Source organism: Engystomops pustulosus, chromosome 5, assembly GCF_040894005.1.
Source record: "Engystomops pustulosus chromosome 5, aEngPut4.maternal, whole genome shotgun sequence".
In the NCBI taxonomy this organism is placed as follows: domain Eukaryota; kingdom Metazoa; phylum Chordata; class Amphibia; order Anura; family Leptodactylidae; genus Engystomops; species Engystomops pustulosus.
The window spans coordinates 139,547,776-139,570,631 of record NC_092415.1 but is presented as its reverse complement, the minus strand read 5'-3'; the positions used below and the strand labels follow the sequence as shown (position 1 = coordinate 139,570,631).

General features: G+C 40.7%; 1 protein-coding gene across 4 annotated transcripts in view; it reads left to right on the top strand.

The window, feature by feature from the left end:
- Window positions 1-22,856, top strand: part of MLH1 (mutL homolog 1) — a 32,737-nt gene that overhangs the window by 5,258 nt on the left and 4,623 nt on the right. For 3 of the 4 annotated variants that reach the window (XR_011855856.1, XM_072153221.1, XM_072153223.1), the window contains exons 2-14: window positions 752-842; window positions 1,316-1,414; window positions 3,608-3,681; window positions 5,041-5,113; window positions 5,252-5,343; window positions 5,456-5,498; window positions 7,811-7,899; window positions 10,122-10,234; window positions 11,141-11,234; window positions 14,869-15,022; window positions 16,132-16,484; window positions 17,003-17,154; window positions 21,754-21,862. Coding sequence is in view for 3 of the 4 variants with exons in the window: in XM_072153221.1 (XP_072009322.1) it covers window positions 752-842; window positions 1,316-1,414; window positions 3,608-3,681; window positions 5,041-5,113; window positions 5,252-5,343; window positions 5,456-5,498; window positions 7,811-7,899; window positions 10,122-10,234; window positions 11,141-11,234; window positions 14,869-15,022; window positions 16,132-16,484; window positions 17,003-17,154; window positions 21,754-21,862 (1,536 nt within the window). In the remaining variant the exon portion in view is untranslated. The remainder of the gene's footprint in view (window positions 1-751; window positions 843-1,315; window positions 1,415-3,607; window positions 3,682-5,040; window positions 5,114-5,251; window positions 5,344-5,455; window positions 5,499-7,810; window positions 7,900-10,121; window positions 10,235-11,140; window positions 11,235-14,868; window positions 15,023-16,131; window positions 16,485-17,002; window positions 17,155-21,753; window positions 21,863-22,856) is intronic. The other variant, XM_072153222.1, reaches the window with a different exon arrangement.

The following is a 22,856-nucleotide window of genomic DNA, read 5'->3' as shown; positions in this document are numbered from 1 at the left end:
AACCAATCACAGCTCAGCTTTCATTTTACCAGTGCTCATGAATATTTTGAAGGGGAGCTGTGATTATTCTGGAACTATTCTGACTTTCAGACACTTGATAAATCTGCCCCATTGTGTCTATAGAACTATGCATAAATGCGTAAGAGAAGTGAAGGAAGAGAAGAATGCTGCAGGAAAATGAGTAAGGTGTGTGTGTATATGTGTATGTATGTATATATAAGCTTGAGAAAGGCTGGGATACAGCTGAAACGTTGCATAGAATGGAATAAACACCCTTTTTTTCACACTAACGGAGTGCTGCCAGTTTCTGTTTTCTACATTTGGACTCGATTTGTAAGAGTACTAGGATAGCACCCACAATTTTATACAGACTTCGGCTGTGAAAGGGGACATTGGAAGTAGAAGGAGGGAGCAGCTAAAGGAATGGGGACAATAGGAGGGGGCATGCTGCAGGAAATGCAACTTTGGAGGGGGCATGCTACAGGAATGGGGACAATATAAGTGGGGGATGCTTCTTCAGGATATAGGACAAATTAAACTAGACATGCAGGGGAGTTATGGTGGAGCTTGAAAACATACATTTTTGGCTATGAAACAATGATGCCAGACTGCATACCCATCCACCCACCCATCCACCCACCCACTGTTCCTTGGTGAAAAATATGTTTGGGGACCACTGATTTAGAGGATTCTTCTAGAAGAGATGTTTGGCTTTGAGCATGTATAGATGTGAATATTTTATTTTTTACAGTTTAGATGCAAAGTCAACAAGTATACAAGTGATTGTTAAAGAAGGAGGGATGAAACTAATCCAAATTCAGGACAATGGATGTGGAATAAGGGTAAGGTGCTACTGTTACTGCAACTTATACACTTACTGGTCGGCCATTTGTCTTGGAACTAACTATTCACGCCTACTGCTTGTTATCATATCTATCCACGCTTAGCCAGTCATGTCACCTAGCTCTCGGGAAGTCTCATGAGGGTGAGCCAACTGCTTAAAAGGGACGAGCAATCGCTCTCATGAGACTTTCTGAGAGCTGATGTCAGGGGGATGGCAGTGGGTAGATATGATAGGATGCAGGAGACTGCATATTTAGGAACTGAAAGATCGTGACGTCCACAGGAGCGCCCAGGTCTAATTAGCATATTTTAAATTATACATTTTTTGCGTAATAAAGGTTTTTCAGGACTAATCAAGATATGTTTCTGGGAGTCATTTCTTCGTATTTCTGTAAACCTGTGCATATACTGGTAGGTCATTTATGTACATGTATTCATTGAGACCAATAATGTTAATATGTTTACTCTGCAGAAGGAAGACATGGAAATAGTATGTGAGCGCTTCACCACAAGTAAATTGCAATCATTCGAAGACCTATCAAGTATTTCTACGTATGGCTTTAGAGGAGAAGTATGTATTGGCCCGGGCTGCCAGACTAATGTCTGTCTATGCCCTCAGGTGGAGTCCAGTTAACTTGCACACAGATCCCATGATGCCTTGTGTTCTCTCTCAAATTAATTTAGCATTAAATCCATTTAGTTTCCCATAAGTAAATCCACAGAACACTGCACAGTGCACGTACAGGATGTATATGGTGACCAGTCTGGCAGCTTCCATCACATGGAGGAGAAAGGAACATGTAATAAGTGGTAGAAATAATAAGTAAACCAGTTACATGCAGTCTATAGCCTGTGTTGTGTGAGCACTAAGGGTTAATAGCTCAACTGCACAGAGCTGATACTGACGATGACAAGGTGGGGGGAGGGGAGCAGCATAAGGACAGGAGAGAGACAGCTAAAGTTCTGTAGAATCACAGCCTGGGATGGAGGTAGGGAACAGAGACACATGGCCTCCTCCTCTGTGAGCAGGGAGCAGCAGCTCCTCCCCTTCCATGAATCTGTGCCAGAAACAAAGTGTGAACAATCTATGGTCTCATAGGGCTTATCAGCACATTGAGAGGAGGCAGCCATTGCAGCACTAATGTAATCTGAGGGGATAGACAAGAAATTACTGAATATAGGTAACAAAGATAATAGGCAAAGTTGTTTACATCCCAAGAGCTATTGATTTGTGAAAATAAACCTTTACAGTTACTCTTTAAGTTTCCCTTAACCCCTTAACGCTCTGCGCCGTAGCTCTACGGCGCAAAGGTATAAGGGATGTATGAAGAGGGCTCACGGGCTGAGTCCTCTTCATACAAAAGTGGGGGTTTTTGCATAATGCATAAAACCCCCACCGCTAATAACCGCGGTCTATGCTAGCACCGATCGCGGCTATTAACCCCCCGTTGCCGCCGGCAAAGTCGCCGGCGGCATTTAAAAGACGGCGGCGCGCGGGCGCCACCATCTTTTTTTCGATCGCCACGCCCCCGAACGTCATCGGGGGGCGGCGATCGGTTGCCATGGTAGCCTCGTGTCTTCTTTTGAAGTGGCTCATTGTAATGAATGTGCTGCAAAAATGCCATATATTGCAATACAGAAGTATTGCAGTATATGGTAGCAGCGATCTGACCATCTAGGGTTAATGTACCCTAGATGGTCTAAAAGATAGTGAAAAAAAAAAGAAAAAGTTTAAAAAATAAAAAAAATTAATAAAATATTCAAAATTCAAATCACCCCCCTTTCCCTAGAACTGATATAAAACATAATAAACAGTAAAAATCACAAACATATTAGGTATCGCCGCGTCCCAAAATGCCCGATCTATCAAAATATAAAAACGGTTACAGCCGGCGGTGACCTCCGAGGCGGGAAATGGCGCCCAAATGTCCGAAATGCGACTTTTACACCTTTTTACATAATATAAAAAAAGAAATAAAAAATGATCAAATGTCGCACAGACCTCAAAATGGTAGCAATGAAAACGTCGCTTCATTTCGCAAAAAATGACCCCTCTCACATTTCCGTGCGCCAAAGTATGAAAAAGTTATTAGCGTCAGAAGATGGCAAAAAAAAATTTTTCTTTTTTGTACACATTCGTTTAATTTTTGAAAATGTATTAAAACACAATAAAACCTATATAAATTTGATATCACCGCAATCGCACCGAACCAAAGAATAAAGTAGGCGTGTTATTTGGAGCGAAGAGTGAAAGTCGTAAAAACTGAGCCCACAAGAACGTGACGCACGTGTGTTTTTTTTTTTTCAATTTTTCCACATTTGGAATTTTTTTTCAGCTTCGCAGTACACGGCATGTTAAAATAAATAACATTACGGGAAAGTAAAATTTGTTACGCACAAAATAAGCCCTCACACAGGTCTGTACACGGAAAAATGAAAAAGTTATGGATTTTTGAAGTTGGAGAGCGAGAAATGAGCCGAAAAACCCTCCGTCCTTAAGGGGTTAATCATTCACAGCAGTGGAATTTGGCTGTTTGTTTTCCACAGCCAACTTCTTAATGCCGAAATTTATCATGGCAGTTTTCAGTGGGCGGAAAGGAATTGCGAACCACATGCCATCCAGTGCATTAACCATCGCCTGCTCCAGGTTCTAGTGCAATTCTATTCCAGGCAGTGTAAAATACACTAGCTCTTGATCAATTCCTCTCTATATTTCAAATTGTGCTGAAAAAGTAATAAATGTAATTATGTTTCCTGTGAACAGGCATTGGCAAGTATCAGTCATGTGGCTCATGTTACCATAACAACAAAGACCGCGGACGGAAAATGTGCCTACAGGTAAGAAAAAACTGTGAAAAAGGCCTTTTTTGTGCTGTGTAAGTATTTAATATCATGCCCTGTAGATTTTTTAAAGGTGTTCTCCCAAGGTTGAAAAACATGGCTGCTTTCTTCCAAAAACGGCCATGTTTTTCAACCTCGGGAGAACCACTTCACTCTCACCGACAGATATATCAGTCACAGAGCTATGAAGAGTTTATGAAGAAGGCTCACGGGCTGAGCCCTCACCATACAGAGATGGGTTTTGCTCCACATTGCAGCAAAGTACCATCGCTAACACCCACAATTGGTTCTAGCACCGATCGCAGGTGTTAACCCCTTGTGTGCCATCAGCAGCGTTTAAGCCGCTGGGCGTGGGCGCCGCATCTTTGTTGAGTTTGCCACTTGCCCGGACGTCATCGGGGGAGGGGTTGGCAATTGATTGCCATGACAGTCTCGGGTCTTCGTCAGATCCGAGGGTGTCTGGTTTCAGACATACTGCATCTAGGGTTAAAGTACCATAGAGGGTCTAAGAAATAGTGGGAAAAAAAGGTTTAAAACATTAATAAGATAGAAAGAAAATTTATAATCGCCCTCTTTTCCCTGCAACTTATATAAAACGAAATACAGTAAAAATCACAAAGAAATTAGGTATCGCCATGTTCCAAAATGCCCAATCTATCAAAATATAAAAACGCTTATTGCCCGCAGAGAACCACATAACAGAAAATAGCGCCTCCAAATGTCCAAAACGCTACTTTTACACCATTTTTCATCACATAAAAAATGTAATTAAAAGGATTCAAAATGTTGCACAGTCCTCAAAATGGTAGCAATGAAAACGTCATCTCATTTTACAAAAAATTACACCTCACACTGGCTCCCTACATCAAAGTATGAAAAAGTCAGAAGATGGCAAAATTCGTACACAATTTTTCGTACACATTCGTTTCATCTTTGAAAATGTATTAAACTGAAATAAAACCTTTATAAATTTGGAATCACCGTGATCATATCGAACAAAAGAATAAAGTAGATATATTATTTGGAGTGCACGGTGAAAGTCGTAAATACTGAACCCACAAGAAAGTGACCTAATGTGGAAAAATTGGGGGGGGGGGGGGGAAACACACTTGGAATTTCCAGCTTAGCAGGACACGGAATGGAATAATAAATAACGTCACTGAGAAGTAAAATTTGTTACACACAAAATAAGCCCTCACAAAGCTCTGCAGCTTTGTATGGGCAAAACTCCTGGTAGACTCTCTCTAATTGAAATGTGTTTCCATGATTGAGTACTTCCTTGCCTTCTATTAAAGGACAGTGTTGTACCTTGGTTTAAGCAAAATAATAAACAAAGTCACCTGTCTTTGTTTGCAGGGCGACTTATGCCGATGGAAAACTTAAAGCTCCTCCAAAACCTTGTGCTGGCAATCAAGGTACACAGATATCGGTATGTAAAACAAGTAACACACAATCAATATTAGCCAAAACTGATTATGGAACCTATGGAATCTATTTCTGTTTTTGGTTTACAGATTCTGATGTACAACAATGACCGTTTGAAATTGACCTAAATTGTGTTTTTTAGGTTGAAGACCTGTTTTATAATGTTTCTACGAGGCGGAAAGCTCTCAAGAGTGCAAGTGAGGAGCATGCAAGAATAGTGGAGGTAGTGAGCAGGTAGTAGTTTTTCATATTCTAACAAATCATTGAAATGAGAAGTATTCTGCATGAGTCCTCTGTGAAAAGTAAAAAGCAGTTCTGTCATTTAATTTCTTACTTTCCTCCATAGGTATGCTATCCATAATTCGGGTATAAGCTTTTCTGTTAAGAAGGTAAGTGTTGATGGCTTGTACTAAGTATTGCAGCTCAGACCTAACACCATGTGTCTCCAAGGTGTGCGCTACAGCAGTGGTCCCCAACCACCGAGCCATGGAACACCTGGTGCCAAAAGAACTTAATATTGATAACAATTACTTTTATATAGCACACACAGATTCCACAGCGCTGCACAGAGTTTGCCAAATCCGTCCCTGTCCCCATCGCACTCACAATCTAATCAACTGACCAGTATGTTTTTTGGACTGTGGTAGGAAAACAGAGGACCTGGAACCCCAGCGCTGCAAGGCTGTAGTGCTAACCATTGAGCCACCGTGCTCTCCATAAAGAAAAACTCTATACTTGCCTCCAACGCTCCTCTTCTCCCTGCGGCTCCAGGTTGTTCTTCCCGCTGCTTCCCAGGACATGAGCATAGGCACGTCTATGCGCGCTGCCAGTGTGCACACACACTATGACTTAATCAGCTGCATCATTGTGTGTGCGCACTGGCAGTTTACATAGAAGTGCATATGCTGGGAAGCTGCCGGGCGTAGAAGAACCTTGACCCGTGGGGAGAAGAGCAGCGTTAGAGGCTGCTCTTCTCCCAGGGGGCTGGGTGTTTTTGAGGGGACTCTGCTGTGGACATTTTGTTAATGAGTAGCGGCTGCATTTTCCACCCTAGGCTTTTACTCAAGTCAGTAAGTTTTCCTGTTTATTTTGTGGTAAAATTTGTGCTTATAGTCAATAAAACATAAGATGAGGAAAAGGGGCACTATCCCATCTCCTTATGTCTTTAGTGCAGGTATATATTTCGAGACTGCACAAAAATTGTATATAAGAACATTCAGGTGGTCCCCAGCGTTCATAGAATAGATGCTGTCAGCACGTCAAGAGTAAAGTAAGGTTGCGGAACTCGCCAGTTAAAAAAAAAAAAAAAAAAAGTCTTCTTTATTTCGTCATAGGGTAAAATAGACTTTCTAGGTTAGAGAAAGCTCTGAACTGTGCAAAACGCCTGTCCCCTTATCTAATCCCCTGCTCCTATCTTTACCCTGACTTGGCTACTATGTTGGATCTATTTTACCCTATGAAAAATTTACCCTATTGAAAATTTGTGCTACTCCAAACCACTAATACTAGAGTATATGTGTTATATAAAGGGGACTACAGAAAAAAGGAGCACTATCAGGAGGGGGCTACAAAAAAGGAGCACTATAAAGGGTCTACAGTAATGCTGGGGTTGTATAAAGGGGGGGGCTACAGAAAAGGGCGCATTTTAGATTAGGGGCTGAAGGAAATGACACTTTATATGGGTTGGGGTTAGATATGTGGTATTTATTGGGCACACCTTTTTTTTTCTTTTTTTTTTTTCAGTCCCTGTGCAAATTTTTTTTTTTTTTTTTGAGTGCAGCCGCTCACCAAACACAAAAAGGTTGGGGACCACTGTACCTACAGGGTACTGCAACCCCCATGAGCCGTCAGTTCTCAGTAATACCTCCTCCCTTTCATGCTCCACTCACAGACTGTCCTGCTCTGTTACCATAGTAATGATGTGTAACTGCCATGACTGCACATTACTTCAGCTTCACTTAGAGGGCGTCTCAGCACAGCAGATGTGGTGGACACTTCATTAGTGTACCATGCGCCGGTGCATCATGACTTTTCCCCCTATATCAGTATAACCTGCCATGTGCTCATGCAGTCCCCTCCATGTAAAAAAACATATCTCCCTCCAACATATACAGGCAGTCCCCAGGTTACATACAAGATAGGTTCTGTAGGTTTGTTATTAAGTTAAATTTGTATGTAAGTCGGAACTGTATATTTTATAATTGTAACCCCGGACAGAATTTTTTTGCCCTCAGTGACAATTGAATTTTAAAAATGTTGGATTGTCATAAGAAGCAAAATTAATAATAAAGCTTCATTACAGACACATTTGAGAACTGTTATAGCTGATCATTGTAGCTAAAGTACAGTAAATTACCAACATCCAGAGGTCCGTTTGTAACTAAGGGTCGTATGTAAGTCGAGTGTTCTTAAGTAGGGGACCACCTGTAGTCCCATGTAAAAAATTCTCCTTATAAGGTTCTGTCTGGAATTTTGCATTGCTGCTTTATTCCATATATATTCCATATATATGTATATAGCACTCCCTGAATCCTTCCAACATGGTCCCATGTAAATGATTAAAGGGCCAGTAGCATTTTAATTCTTTATTATAATGTATGTCCACAGCATTTTATTGCTAAGGTACTTATTGGCTTATCTATTTTTAATTTATTTTTAAATGTCACTGTAAAATATTTTAAGAGTGCTTTTCCTCCCATAGCAAGGAGAGACCATGGCCGATGTCAGAACATTATCAAATGCCACAACTGTTGACAATATCAGGACTGTATTTGGAAATGCTGTAAGCAGGTACGGAGTAAAATAGGGATTGTTCCTCAAAGTAATGCTGTTTCTACTTAAATCAAAACCTTCGTTTTATTTACACTTCTGTCCCCATATATTCCATGGTTAGTGTTAATAAAACAGCCTGCTTTTTCTTGGTTCACCTCAGTGGAGGTGCCGGGTGACCTCACATGCTCAGCTTTGCTTCTTTCTCTGCTTTGCCAGGTATTAGGGATATACATGATGTGGTGAGTTAGTGGTTTCTGTTCTCGGCTTTGGTTCTCTGCTCACAGTTGCAGTAACTCTGCCTTCCTTAACAATTGCTTGGTATCCTCACTGACAAAAGGCAAACACCATGCGTACTGGAGAAGTACCTGGCTTACAACACAATTTCCCTCACATTCCCAAAGACGTGCTGAGTGGTTAAAACTTAACTTGTGTGGCACATTTACTAAGCTAGACCTATACCCAGCAGTTGCTTTCTATCTTCCTCAGTGTGGAGCTTAGAGGGGTATTCTGGGAATATGAACGTCTGATACAAAAACCCACGAGGTACACTATAAATAAATGAATGTAGCAAAACTCAATGTCATTAGTCACAAAATGGAGCTTAAATAGTTTGATTTTATGATTTACAAAATGTTATGGTTTCTCTAAAGTATGCAGACTTATCACCAAGATGGCCAACACTGGAAACGACAAGTCCCAAGGTCCTTTGGTTCTCTGTAACTCCTCCTACCTCGTATGCTCTGCTCCCAGTGATGATATAACAGGTTTTCTTGCTCTACCATAGTAGATACCATAGTAATGATGTGTAACTCCTATCACCAAAACACTGGCCATGCTGGCTGTACTGCAATCAACCGACTACAGCCAAACGTAGTGGTGATCACATGACCTGCCCAGGCATGTACAGGCCATGTGATGTGGACATGTGACCAGCGGCCAGCTTCTGTCCTGTGTCTTCTCCGCTACGGACCGCGCGGAGGAAATTAACGGACATGGGCTAGTAGCATTTTAATTCATTACAGTATATGTCACCAGCATTTTTCTGCTAAGGGGAGCCAACGTTTTAAATAACAACCAATTACATATAAGCTTATATTTTACTGACTCATTTGTATATGAATTGTGCTGATTCCTGGAATTTCCCTTTAAGGTCAGCAGTCTTCTCACTGTGCTAATCATCTCATTCATAGTGTCAAGGCAGGTTGGATACAAAAACCAACTGCTTGATTGGAGGTTCTCTCCACTGACTCTGGGGTGAGGAGGAGACCAGACCTTGTGATGGTGTAGCTAGCAGAAGAGCCTTGTGTCTATGCAGCTCTGTGGATGCAGAAGTCTCCTGCAAAGAATAGGGATGGCAGGGGACCTCCCTGTTCCCTATGAGCCCTCCATCTCAGTTTGTGATTCTGCACAACTTTCTGTTTTGATATTTGCAGCCTCTCCCCCAGTCCCTTCTCTCTGGACACTTTAGCTACACAGCAACAAAGCTGTTAGTCTCTTGTACTTACACAACACAGACTATACACTCTGTGTAACTATTGCAGTGCTAGTTTCTACTAATTGCATGATGAGTAGCTGGTCCTTCATTTGACTAATGTGGTCAGACTAGTCTTCATATATAAATCCAATGTACAAACTATGCAGTGCTCCGAGCTCACACTCTCCCTCCCTAACCAAGTCCGAGTGCAGAAACACCCTGCTGCCTCTTATCTACATCTATATGCTGAAGGGGGAAATTAAAAAGCAATTGAACAAAAATAGGAAGACTTTATACCCCCCACTCCCCACTCACTCACACACACACACACACACACACACACACTCTTTAATGCTCAGGAAGGTTTTGGTCAGGTAGATTCGGTTTGTTTTTAAAGGGGGGGGGGGGTCATATTTTACCATTTGCTAAAAATCACTAGAAACTGGTGGTACACTTTAAACTATTACTATAATTTTTATGGGACATTCCTATTGAGTAAGCTAATGCTTTAGCACTACCAGAAGGCTCTATACTTTATCTGGACAGCATTTTAAGGATGCATAATTTAAAGCCATTTTTGAGAAAATGTCCACAAGACGTCTGATCTAGATCATTTATAGTAACAATTTATAAGCTGCCTCCTAAAATGATATTCGTGTAGAATTTGTTGGCCATCATATTTGGTCAGAGGCTTGACTTGGATTATTTTAAAATTGTACTCTGCTATAATGTTTTATCTAATGTTTCTTTTGCTTTTTTATTTGAGGGAGTTAATAGAGGTTGGCTGTGAAGATGTTAAGCTAGCCTTTAAGATGAAAGGTTATGTAACAAATGCCAACTATTCAATGAAGAAATGTATATTCCTTTTATTTATAAATGGTAAGTCTTATTGGGTATTGGTGGGTAAAAGGGTTGGTCATGTTGTATTTGTTTACATAGGGTGGGCTGAAGGAATACCCTTTGGCTACTAGCCAGTAGGCTTAGCTCCCAGTGCCTGACCAGGCTAGTACACACCCCAGTAGCCGCTGCAGTTATTTTACTTGTTACTAAAATAGTTTTTAACAACAGGATTTATTAAATTACAGATTAGGTCAAAGGTAGGCAGGAGGAATCTACAATAAGAATTTTTTCTTCGGATGGTAGCATCCTCATGGTAGGTTTCCTTTAAGCCAAACTAGTAAAGGAAACCTAACATCAGTCTCTGATGGTAGAGTACTTTCACTTGCATGCACATTTCCTCTTCCTCTGTGGTATTCTCTCTTATTTCCTGGAATCCCTGTGCTTTCCAAAAAAAATTAAGGACTAGAAGAAACGCTCATGTGAGTAAAAGTAGTCTTCTATCAGTGATTCTGATTGTAGATTTCCTTTAACTTGCTGTAACCTGTCCACTGCAGTACCCCGCACTGTAAATCTTGCCTAATTCTATTCAATGTAGTTTTTTATATGGGAAAAAGAAATAAAGTTTGAGTCTTGGATTGTGTTTCAGGACATATACCGTAAAGATTGTAAACCAAGCACACTGACAGGTTTTAATAATTATGCAAATAAGCCCGAGGGGCTCCAGGCTCTATTAACATCTATAGACCCTGGAGCCTCAGACTCATTTGCATAATTTTAAAAGCCTTAATAAAACGAAAATAAGCTGAAAAAAGAGCAGATCCTGCCAGAGGGGGAACACACCAGTATGACTGTGTGCTTGGTTTACAAGCCTTTATCCTGGTGGTAGATGTCCTTTTAAGAAATGTTTTAAAATGTTTTTTTTATTATTATTATTTGAATCCACAGCAAGACTTGTAGAATCATCTGCCTTAAAGAAAGCCATAGAGACTGTTTATGCTGCGTATTTGCCGAAAAACACTCATCCATTTTTGTATTTGAGGTAATTGTTGCCTTTCATTTAACCTTATTCTGATATAAAACATGGTAATCAAGGGACATGGATATTATGGTCTCATTGTGTTACAGGATCAACATGTGGTTATGCTTTGTGGACTGATATGGTGGAGCTGAGGTGGAGCCATTGTATTAGCTCATTGTTTTTTAAAAAAAATATCAATTTTTTAAAAAACAATGCCAACCAGAGTTCTACTGGATTTACACTTTAATTTTCTGTGCGTGGAATCTTAGGCCTCATGCACACAACCATTGCACAAAAGACATCTATAAAAAAAAAAAACATACTGCATATTGTACCGTTTTTATTACTTACAGTTGCAGCTAGTGACTTTAACCATGTTTGTGTCAAGACTGCCTATTGTTACTTCAGCTCTTTAAATTGTCATTTTGAGGCCTATCCAGTTTATATGCATGTTTTGCCTTAACCCTTTAACACCACGGGTCGGCTGCGGGTGCATGGAGAAGGCTCACGGGCTAAGCCCTCTCCATAGCCTGCATATCGCAGAAAAGACTTACCGGTAACATCCGCGATCAGTGCTAGCACCGATTGCCGGTGTGAACCTGCACCTCGCTGCTGGCAAAGGTGCAGGCGGCTTCAAAAAGATGATGGCGCATGGGCGCCGTGACATCATCGAGGAGCGGCGATCAGTTGCCATGACAGCTTCGGGTCTTCCGAAGACAGAGTCTGGATTTAACCCATTCATTACTATGTAACTGATATAATAACGAATATAAATATAAGTAAATAGTAAAATTCATAAGCACATTAGGTATCGCTGCGTCCATACATGCCCAATCTATCAAAATATAACAGTTTTTCACTGTTTAACCCTGTAATTGAAAATCGCACCCGGATTTCAAAATGGCACCTTTTTTTCTATTTTGAAAAATATAAAAAATTCAATATAAAGTGATCAGTAGGTCATACAGCCCTAAAAATGGTAGCATTGAAAACGTCATCAAAAGTCGAAAAAAAATTACACCACCGACAGCTCTGTACACCAAAGTATGAAAAAGTTATGAGCACCAGAACATAGCAAAATCTGGGGGGGGGGGAATTGTACTGGAGGTTTTAATTTTTGTAAATGTATGAAAACATTATAAAACCTATACAAATTTGGTATCCCCGTAATGGCAGCAACCCAAAGAATAAAGTAGACAAGTAATTTAGGGCGCCCAGTGAAAGTCACAAAATCCAAACCGACAAGAAAACGCGCAAATGCGTTTTTTTTTGTTTGTTTGTTTGTTTTTTTTACCATTTTCAATGCATTTTGAATTTTTTTCTTGCTTCCCAGTATATTGCATGGAAGATTAAATGCCGTCACTATGAAATGCTATTTGTTACTCAGAAAACAAGCCATCACAGAGCTCTTTACGTGATTGTGGGGAGTGAAAAATGGAAATGAAAAAACAAAAAAGGGCCAGGGCCTTAAAGGGTTAAAGGGAACTTGTACAGCCAGTGGCAGGTTCCTATAGAGCTCTATTCACTGACTGACACCAGTCATTTAGCTAAAAATTGTTTCCCTTAATCCACAGAAATCACCTTTTATCTTATATTTCCTTGCATCAGAGGGGGGCGAGTCCTGCTCAGCCAGCCCCTCCCATCTAATCCTCCCCATGCCTATTGCCTCCTTACTGGTCACAGTAAATGTCATGTGACCAGAGTAACATGTCAGGTCCTTTAGACTCTTAATAATAGCAAACTGTACCCCATGGATGTATCTGATCACATGAAGTCACAGCAGCCTCCATGGACTTCACTCCACATCCCCCTTGGAGGCTGCTGGGATTTCATGTATTCATATACATGGTGTACAGTTTGCTATTATTAGAAGTCTGAAGGACCTGCAATGCTGTCACTGGTCACATGTTATGAATGTAACACAAGGCACGGTAATGAGTTAGATAGGGTCTAACTTGCTCATCAGTGGGGATCTAAGTGATGGATTGGTAGACAAGTGTAACGTTTGACTTTCTCAGTCAGCGTCATATAGATGAATGGAGCTCCCGGAGAATGTGCAATTTGATTTATGTCCGGTGCTATGACTTTACAACAGACCTCCGTTCTCATGTTCTGTGGGGGTCCCATCACTGAGACCAACACCCATCATTAAGTTAACTCACTATCACCGGACAACCACTAACTATTTTTAGGTCTAGGGGCCAGAGTGAGAATTGCAGGTTATTACATTTTTTTTTTTTTTTTTTTGTTTGTGTGTGTTAAGATTCTTTTTGCTTGTGCACCCCCTTTATCCTCAGACTGTAAGCTGTCGTCAGTTATTGTTTTACTCTGTATTGTCTTATTTGTTCTGTATATGTACCCCACAATCTGCATATATGATGACGCTAAATAAATTATTATTATGGCAAGGAGTTGTTTGCAGTTTTCTCGTTATCCGTGGCACAGGGACATGCTTATGCGGCACGGAGTAGCTATCCAACAATGTCTGCATGTCTTATATGGTAAAAATTACTGGATGACTCCCTTTTAAACCCTTTGCGACCGCCATACGGCTATATACATCCTATCTGGACATGCCCCCTGCAGAAAGGATGTTCATAAATGTCTTGACGGTGACCAATTTCAAACGGTCAAATCTCCTGAACCCTGGCACGTAGAAACATACGTTTTTGTGTCCTTTTAAACATCTTCCCTTTAATACAGTGTATGGATGCTTAACAGAACCGGAGATATTCGCCCTTAAAGTTGTACTAAAAAATGATTTTTATGTACAGCTTTGTATTCCCGTTTTAACTTTACGAGTGGAAATCTCCAGTTCTCATATATCATATTAAAGAGGACACTCTCCTGTATAAAATGACACTAGAATTGTTTCAACATGCAAGGGTTCAAGATATATAGGCGTGTGAAGTGTGCCCCCTCCAGTCTGTCAGCTGAAGGCAGAATATAGAAGAAGCTGCAGGAGACTTTCACTTTCAAGTAGATGCACCCTCTGCATCTGTAGCTGAACCTGGGAAAGGGTGAAGGTTAAAACTATCCTACCAACGCCCCTTAGCACGATATTCTCCTCTCCCTGTGTATGCCATTTTTAAGGATGTACGAATAAACGAAGAATTTTAAGAAAAGTGAGTGAGTGCCTACCTCTCTTTTCTCTCAAATTTTTCATGAACAAACAATTATATACCTGTTGCTGTTATGGGTATGAGCACCACCACATAAAAAACATGTTGTCAGTTCTCCAATAAAAAAGGCTGAAAAAGATTGGAGGTGAACCATTTCAATTAGAATGTTATTGGGAGTGCCCCTTACCCCTACATGTACTGAATCCTATCAAGTTAGTCTCGCATTTCATGACAAAAGTAAAAATTGTTATGATATGCAGTGCAATTCCAGAGATATCGCCATTTAAAGAACCACATAACAGAATGTAAAAAATTGACCTGGACATTCAGGCACCAATGACCATTGGTCAAGAAGGGGTTAATAAAACGTTCAGTACAAAACCTCAATGTTGTCGCTCATTCAATTCGGATGTCATATAATGTACCATTACATTAGCAATTAATTATGCACAATAAGCTTTTTTAGAGAAACTATAGCAATGTTAGAAGATGTTGTCAACTATTAATATTCACGTTTTTAATGCACTTTACAGCTTGGAGATCGCTCCACAGAATGTTGATGTAAATGTCCATCCTACAAAGCACGAAGTCCACTTTCTGCATGAAGAAAGTATAATTGAACGAGTTCAACAGCACATAGAGAGCAAACTACTGGGATCAAATTCTTCCAGGATGTACTTTACACAGGTACTGATGTGGTTGCATAATACTAAAGAATTTCTACATTACAATGGTTTGGAGGTAGGCCATATTTATTTAATGGGCAGATATCTAAGCAGACTTTTGTAAAAAAATCGGGCTAGAGATTAAATTGGATTTGATACTTGGGAACCTGTCAGGTGTTTTTGTTATCGCCCTAAACGGGCCCTAGCATGTGCAGCGTCAGGCATTTAGCTTTCCTAATGTGCCCTTCATGCTTTCTGTTCCTGAAAAGGTAAGCTATGAGCTTTTAACACTTATATCAGCATATACTTATTTATCTTATTTGCAGCAACAGCTAAGTCATGTAGAATCCCGTTTTATCATATGATATTTGGTGGCCAGTTCGGGAGGGTATCCGGCTGCTGCCTGACTGTCAGGCATGCCTAGCATGATTTGATTTATAATGCATACTTGATGAATCTCCCCCATGATCACACCAGGAGCTTGGTATTGACAGGCTTGTTGGCTCAGGCCAAGCGGTTGTGGTGATTCCAAGCATGTATTTTTATGTATTATATATTTTTTTTAATTTTTGTCCCCCTAGTGGGACTAAAGAGGCTGGCCACTTTACCTCATGTTTTTATAAATGTGTGGGGCTGGATATTAGGTAGTTTACCATATATCCAGTTTACCATATATATACAGTTATTAAAAGTTTTGCACAGCTTTCTTGAGGTAAAAGACCGGAGGCTTCTATTTACATATCAGCCAAACATTCCTGACCATGGATGGAGGGTCATGTGATCTCTGTCCATGACCAATCACTCTGCCAGGACCTTACTCTTATACTCATGAATACTATAATAAAATCCTGGCAAGGTGATGCACATGAGTAAATTACCTAATATCCTGCCTCCCAGACTTTCTTACACATTACAAATAAAATTAATAGCCAACCCCTTTTAAAGATTAAGTTCAAGCACCATTAACCCAGAAACCAGCTTTTAATGCTGTACTATGCCAACATATCATGTATTTCTCTGATAAGAAAAGCCAAAAAATATGCACGCAAGTCTCAATGCAGTTGCATAGGTACACCCATTGCATGACTGTATACCAACTGTTTATAATAATTCTGCATGTTTTTCATATAGACATTGCTTCCAGGAGCTTCTATATCTGCAAGTGAAGTGATAAAGCCATCTACCAGTAAAACGTCTGGTGATAAGGTGTATGCCCATCAAATGGTGCGTACAGATGCCAGAGAACAGAAGTTGGATGCTTTTCTTCAGCCTCTGCCTAAACAGCAGACAGATGATGTCCAAGAATCCCACAAAGCAGCTGAAGAGCCAAGAGATGATAAAGCAAATGAAGAATGCAGCGCTACAGACGCCTTAAGTGATCTAGAAATGCTTGATGCTTCTGATTTACTGTCCTCTGTTGAAGAGAGTGAAATGCAGACTGGCAATTGTGAACCAAGTACATCTTCAGATAGTGTGCTGCCCAGGTATCGCCACAGCAATTTCTTACTAGATTATTTTATTTGTTACATCTAGACAGATTAAAGTTCTTGCAAATTGTCCTTTACTGGAAGAACATTTAAGCGTAGAGCACTTTTCAGCATTGAGAAATCCAGCCTGTGTACATGAGGAGTAACACTGTCTCAGGTCATGTATGTAATCTTCCAGCAGCTCTCTATCTGTGCAGCATGTTGTGAGTTTTTCATTGCTCCTGTGTCTCCCTGCTTCTCATCCATCTAATGTATGTTCAGGATACATGCACACGCAGTTGATAAGTGAACTGTGAACAAGGGTTCTGACTAGGATATACTCAATTGCTACAGGAGCTGTCACCATAGCCCCTGCGAGATCCCATTTGATTTGTCACAAATGTCATTAAACCTCAAAAATGCTAATAATGTTACTCTATTATGTAATTCATTTTGCTTGTCATTCTAAATATAATTGTGCATAGTAGCTTGAAATTAGACCATTGTGTTAGACCACCGTTATCGTTTCCATTTAGTAGGAAAAGACCACGGGCAGAGTCTGATGTGGAGATGGAGAACACTGAGAAAGACCGGACAATGACTGCAGCCTCTGCACCAAGGAGAAGAGTTATCAATTTAACCAGTGTATTAAGCTTGCAGAAAGACATTGAAGACCGAGCTCATAAAAGTAGGTGCAATATATGCATATCGACAATTTTTTGACTGCTTTATAACGAGGGTTCACACATAAGGGTTTTACCAAATCCATCCAAGCCATTTGTCTTGCTGTACTGCAAACAAAGGACACTTAAAGCAAACATGTCACTAGGAATGTCCTATTTAGTTGATGACTGGTTCCGATGCTAATGTTTAATTCACCTTACCTGATTCCCTGCCAGCAGCATGTGGTGAGCCCTAGGGGAGGGAGCAGCTGCAGCCTTTGTGTGTCTATTTTTAAAATCAGAATAGTAAAAACTATTGGAACCAAATACAAATGACATTCCTGGTGACAAGGTCGCTTTTACACGGTTTTCCAGGAAATAAACTTCTGATCAGTGGGGATTGACACAATGTGTTCGGCTGTCTCTGCTACTTAAATAGACATTGCATGGTGTGAAAGGATGTATGCTCAACCTGCCACTCAATCAATTAGTCAGATGTTTTAATAATTACATCTGGGTTTATTACAAGGAATCTGTCACCACATTTTACAGTTAGTGATCGGTTCCTGTAGAGCCCTATTAACTAAATGACACCCTTAATTAAAAAAATGTTTTCTACACATCCCGATAAAATCAACTTTGTAATCTTGACTTGCATGCATTCAGATCTAGAGTGAGTCGAAGGGGACGTGGCCGCCTCTGCCAAATCCAGCAGCTCCTCCCAATGTCTTATTTCTCTTCAGCATCCAGCACTTAATGTCATGTGACCAGGTCCTTTTACCACCTAATATTTGCATGCTGTACTCCATGTATGTATCTGATCACATGAAATCACAGCATGGACATCTACTCCTCCCCATCCTTCATGAAGGCATGCTGTAATCAGATAAATACATGGGGTAGATGTTGGAAATGTTAGGGGTCAAAAGACCTTAGATGACATCACACTGGTTACGTGACATTAAGTGCTGAATGCCGAGGAGACATGGAACATGGGGAGGAGCTGCTGGATTCAGCTGAGGAGCCCAGGTCCTCTTCAACTCGCTCTAGATTTGAAAGCATGCATGGTAAGATTACAGAGTTGATTTTATGGGGATGTGAGGAAAACAATGTTTAGCTAAAAGAAGGGTGGGATTTAGTTAACAGGGCTCTATGGAAAACCTTTCTCTAGCTGTATTGGCTAAACATTTGTTGACAGGTTCCTTTTAAATGGTTTAGAGCCTTTAGAGTCTGAGAAATGAGTATCTAAGCTTTAGGGAGGAAGGTTTAGTTTGAAACAATAAATGGGAATGTTGTAGTTTAAATATATAATTGGTTTCCATTAGTAAAATTTTCAAAAATAAAGATTTCTGCAACAATGTAAAAAGTGGATTGGGGGGAGGTGGGGGATTTCCAGTTTAAACATAAAGCTGTTTAAATGGAGCTCTGTGTTCAAAAGATCTCCCCCACCTCCACCATTCATATGGCAGCTAAGATTTGGTTTTTGTGTGCTCATCACCTTCCAACCTCAGCAGTGATCTGACTTGTTGTAAATGTAATCCCTATGGCTAGTGATTGGCTGTAGTGTTGACTGGTCCTGAAGGGAACTGCATTGGCAAACACGGGTGCTAGAATAGAGGTTGTTATTTTTATTACAACACTTGAACATATGACAATCCAGCACAAATCTTCATAAAAATGTAATTCCTTTATTGAGACATCGTTTAAAACATCATGGCTAGACAAAAATCGCTTCCATGGCATTTAATGGGTTAAACACCGGCGATCGGAGCCCACTCCGACCACAGGTGTTGTGCTGGGGTGTGTATCCCAATGCTGGCAGCTCTGCCTCCGATTATATATTGGACGCTGAGTGCTGAGTCCCTGCCCTCAGCGCCCGATATATCAGACGCAGAGTGTGAACCGGTTAAATGGCTTGTTTATACGCACATCCATTAGCTGTACCAACAATGTCAATCCTGCAGGAATATCAGCCATATGTATGTGTTTAGTCTTGCAAGCCTTTCCTTGGTGCTGGGGGTTAAATGAGCACTAACCCTACCCCACACCAGTATACTACGTTTTTAAGCCCCATACATTATTAAGCCATAGCTTTACCCCTTCTTCATCCAACCAATCTTTTTTCATTCACATGTACAAAACAACTACCTGGGAACTTGAGTTTTAGCATGGTCTTTCTTTTTAAAAATAATCATTAGTCTCAGTTTGGCGCCATCAGCTGTGCATGCTAATACCACTGTAAAACGGTTTTAATTCCTTTTTTTTGTTGGACAGTTTTATTTCCAACCAAATCAAAATTTATAGGAGTTTCATCCATATTTCCAATACTACTAAACAGATAGCCATGTTTGCATGCACATGCGCTGTTGCATTACGTACGATTAAACATATTTACTTTGCTATTAAGATCAGCAGTTAATTTTTGGCCTCTTTTGCCTCAGTACCAAATCATGCCTTGCCATGAATCACAATGGATACATTGGCCTTAAATCTGTTGCTGTCATCTGGATTACATTTTGCCCACTGAAGTGCAAACCAACACATTTTATTTTGCATTTCCTGCTATCCCAGCCCTCCCTGTTTCCTTGTACCCTTCTATACCTCCTTCTATGCAGATCTCCTCTGCATTGACAAGGTGGGGGGGGTGCCTTACCAGTAAGATGTCCCTTTTACACAAGATTCAAGAGTCCGGGATGCCCAAGGTACGAAAAAAGACAGTTCTGTTCCCAGATAAACGTGCTTGTTCCACTCATCTGGCCCACCCATTGCATCTGCATCTTGCTTCACTGACAGTATGTCTCCCCCTCATCTAGTCAACTCGTCACCCGACAACCCCTGACTTTTGAAAAGATTTTCAGGGGTTCAAAAGTCTTCTTCTATGCTGGAAAATCCTTATGATTGGGCTGACCAAAAGAATAAATGAGGGTGTTATTTGGCTTGCACAGTGAAAGCCATAAAAACAGTGTCCACAAGAAAATGATGCAATTGTTTTTTTCTAGTCTCCATCACATTTGGAATTTTTTCCAGTTTCTCAGTACATGGCATGGAGTATGAAATACCATCGCTAGGAAGTACAAATTTAAAAAAAAAAAGTTTGATACAGATTTTTTTACACAGGAAAAAAAAATCATAGATTTTTAAAGACACAGTGAAAAACGAAACCACAAAAATTTAAAATGCCCTGTCCTTAAAGGGTTAATTGTATTAATGCAGGTTTTTGTTACAAAAATGATCTGCATTAAAAAATGATGTACAGAAAATCAAATATTTCCAAGGAAATCAACCTTTTAAAAAAAAAAAATCTAAAAATACTTGCCTGCGCTCCTCTTTGTTCCGATCCTGGCGCTGTTCTCCTCTAGTCTTGACCGGTCAGGATCCCCTAGAAAAGAAACGTACAATTAGTAGCATGACGCGCAGGAATAAGATGTCTTGCGCTCTGGACTGCTAATTATGCACGCCCATGCGACCTTCCTCTCGTGCTGGGAGCATGGGAGAGCGAGGTGACTCCACGCGAGAGGTTTGAATTCATGCCAGCATGGGAGGGAGGTGGTGGGGCTGTGCATAATTAGCCACCCAGAGCACCAGACATCTTGTCCCTAAGCTCAGTGCTGCTTTTTATCAAAATTAAGAAGAGCAGAGGTGAATATCCTTAGATGTTTTTTTAAGATATTGGCATTCATAAAAGATCTCTGGCCTGAGTCCCAATGCATTGATACTGAACTCACAAATTCCTATTGGTGACCACCGCCCCAACTTACAAACCCAGCACAGTTATTATATGCAGAAAAATCCATTCTTATGACTGGCAGTGACTGCAGTTGAAATGTCCCCAAGATTATTGTTCAGCCCACTACGAACATTTCTCTCAATTGTCTCTGGGGTTTGCCACACAGACATCTTGGGTTCTTTACTTTTCCATCATTTTGGTAAACCAGGACCCTTAGTAGTGTTCTCCTGCTGCCACCCCTCGCACTCAATAATTGTAATAATAGGAAAGACTCTCAGAACAGACTACACAGGCAGAGCACCTTTATGTGATACATGGTGCCCTCAGAAATAGCTGTGGGCAGCAACTGGTGTACCCCAAATGAACAGTTTTTCTGTATGCCTTTGGGGGAATACTAGAAGCATCATTACCATAAACACACCTCTCATTGTGGCAACCACGCTTAACAGTGCTCTGAACATAATGCCTCTACAGTGTGTGAGCCCACAGGAGGTGGCAAGACTTTACTTGTTCACGCCTTCTGCCTCACACACTATAGCGACATAGGGCGAATGAGAAAACATTGTATTCAACTTATCCCCAGCTGTTTGCTCCTGCCCAATAACTTCCCCAAGCCTTATCATATTGGGTCCTGACACTTCAAAACAACTAGGATCTCCCCTATTGAATGGTTGGTCCTGGCTCTGGTTCTGTCCATCTTACAGTGGAGAGCTTAAAATATTGCCATTGATTTGCTCGTAATACTACAACATATTTCCCTTTTAATTATTGCTGTAGGGGAGATTCCTGGCTTTCTCTGGCCACACCAGCTCTGGGATTCCTTCCAGTCTCTGAGCTGAGCAGCTTTTAACATAATCAATAAATTTTTTTCTATGCCCACATACTGTATTTTCTCCAGGTCTCCAAGACATGTTGCGGAACCACTCCTTTGTGGGCTGTGTAAACCCCCAGTGGACGCTAGCTCAATATCAAACAAAACTCTACCTACTAAATACCACAAAGCTAAGGTACGTTTCATTGTGAATTGTATCGACAAATTCTTCTGTAGGTGACTTGTATCTAGGTTGCCCTGTACCATATTTTTCAGGCTAGTAGCAAACGATGCAAACGTGATAAAGAAAACGGGTTTTATTCCACCATCAAATAGCCTAATAGCTATTTGATGGTGGAATAAAACCCGTTTTCTTTATCACGGAGTGCTGCTTCATCGTTTGCTACAAGTCTAGTGAGGTTTGGGTCAGAACCCCTACGAAGACCTGCACCCACAAGTCCTCTATTCACGGTGCTGTTCTACAGTGCTTTGTTGTATATTTTTCAGACTATATACATTGTCTGATGCACCTTTATATATGCACCCACAAATGGATTAAGCATTACGGCCACCGTAGGCATGAGCCTCGCTGAGCGCTGTGATGCATACAGCTCTGTGCACAGGAGCCCTGTAGAATATCTATGTTTCGGAATTAATGTGAGTGCATTTAATTTTTTTTTTTTTATACTCACTACCCCAAAAATGCCTCCTGTTAATAGACCTGCTTATGCTGCAGATTTAAGCTTAAAGCTTTAAGTTGTGCAGTAGAGCATGGAAATAGAGCAGCTGCTAGAGAATTCAATATTAAATCTATGGTGCATAAGTGGAGGAAACAAGAAGCTGCCCTACATCAGGTAAAGGCCAAACTGAGTTTCCGAGGAAACAAAGCAACCTGGTCACATTTGGAGGACAAAATGAAACAGACAGTGGAGACTCTAGTTATCGAACAGAGAACTATAGGTAGTACAGTCACTAGGTGACTCAAAGCCACTGCGTTGGCACGCAATGAGGAGGTCCTTCATGGTGCTTTTGTTTTTTGAAAAGCACCAGAACCACTGTCTGCCAGGAACCACCAAAGGATTATAAAGAGAAGCTGGCCATTTTCTGCACCTACTGCATAACCAAAATAAATGAAAAGGATATCCAACCCGACACATCAGACCAGAAAATGGAGACCAGTACTGTATATT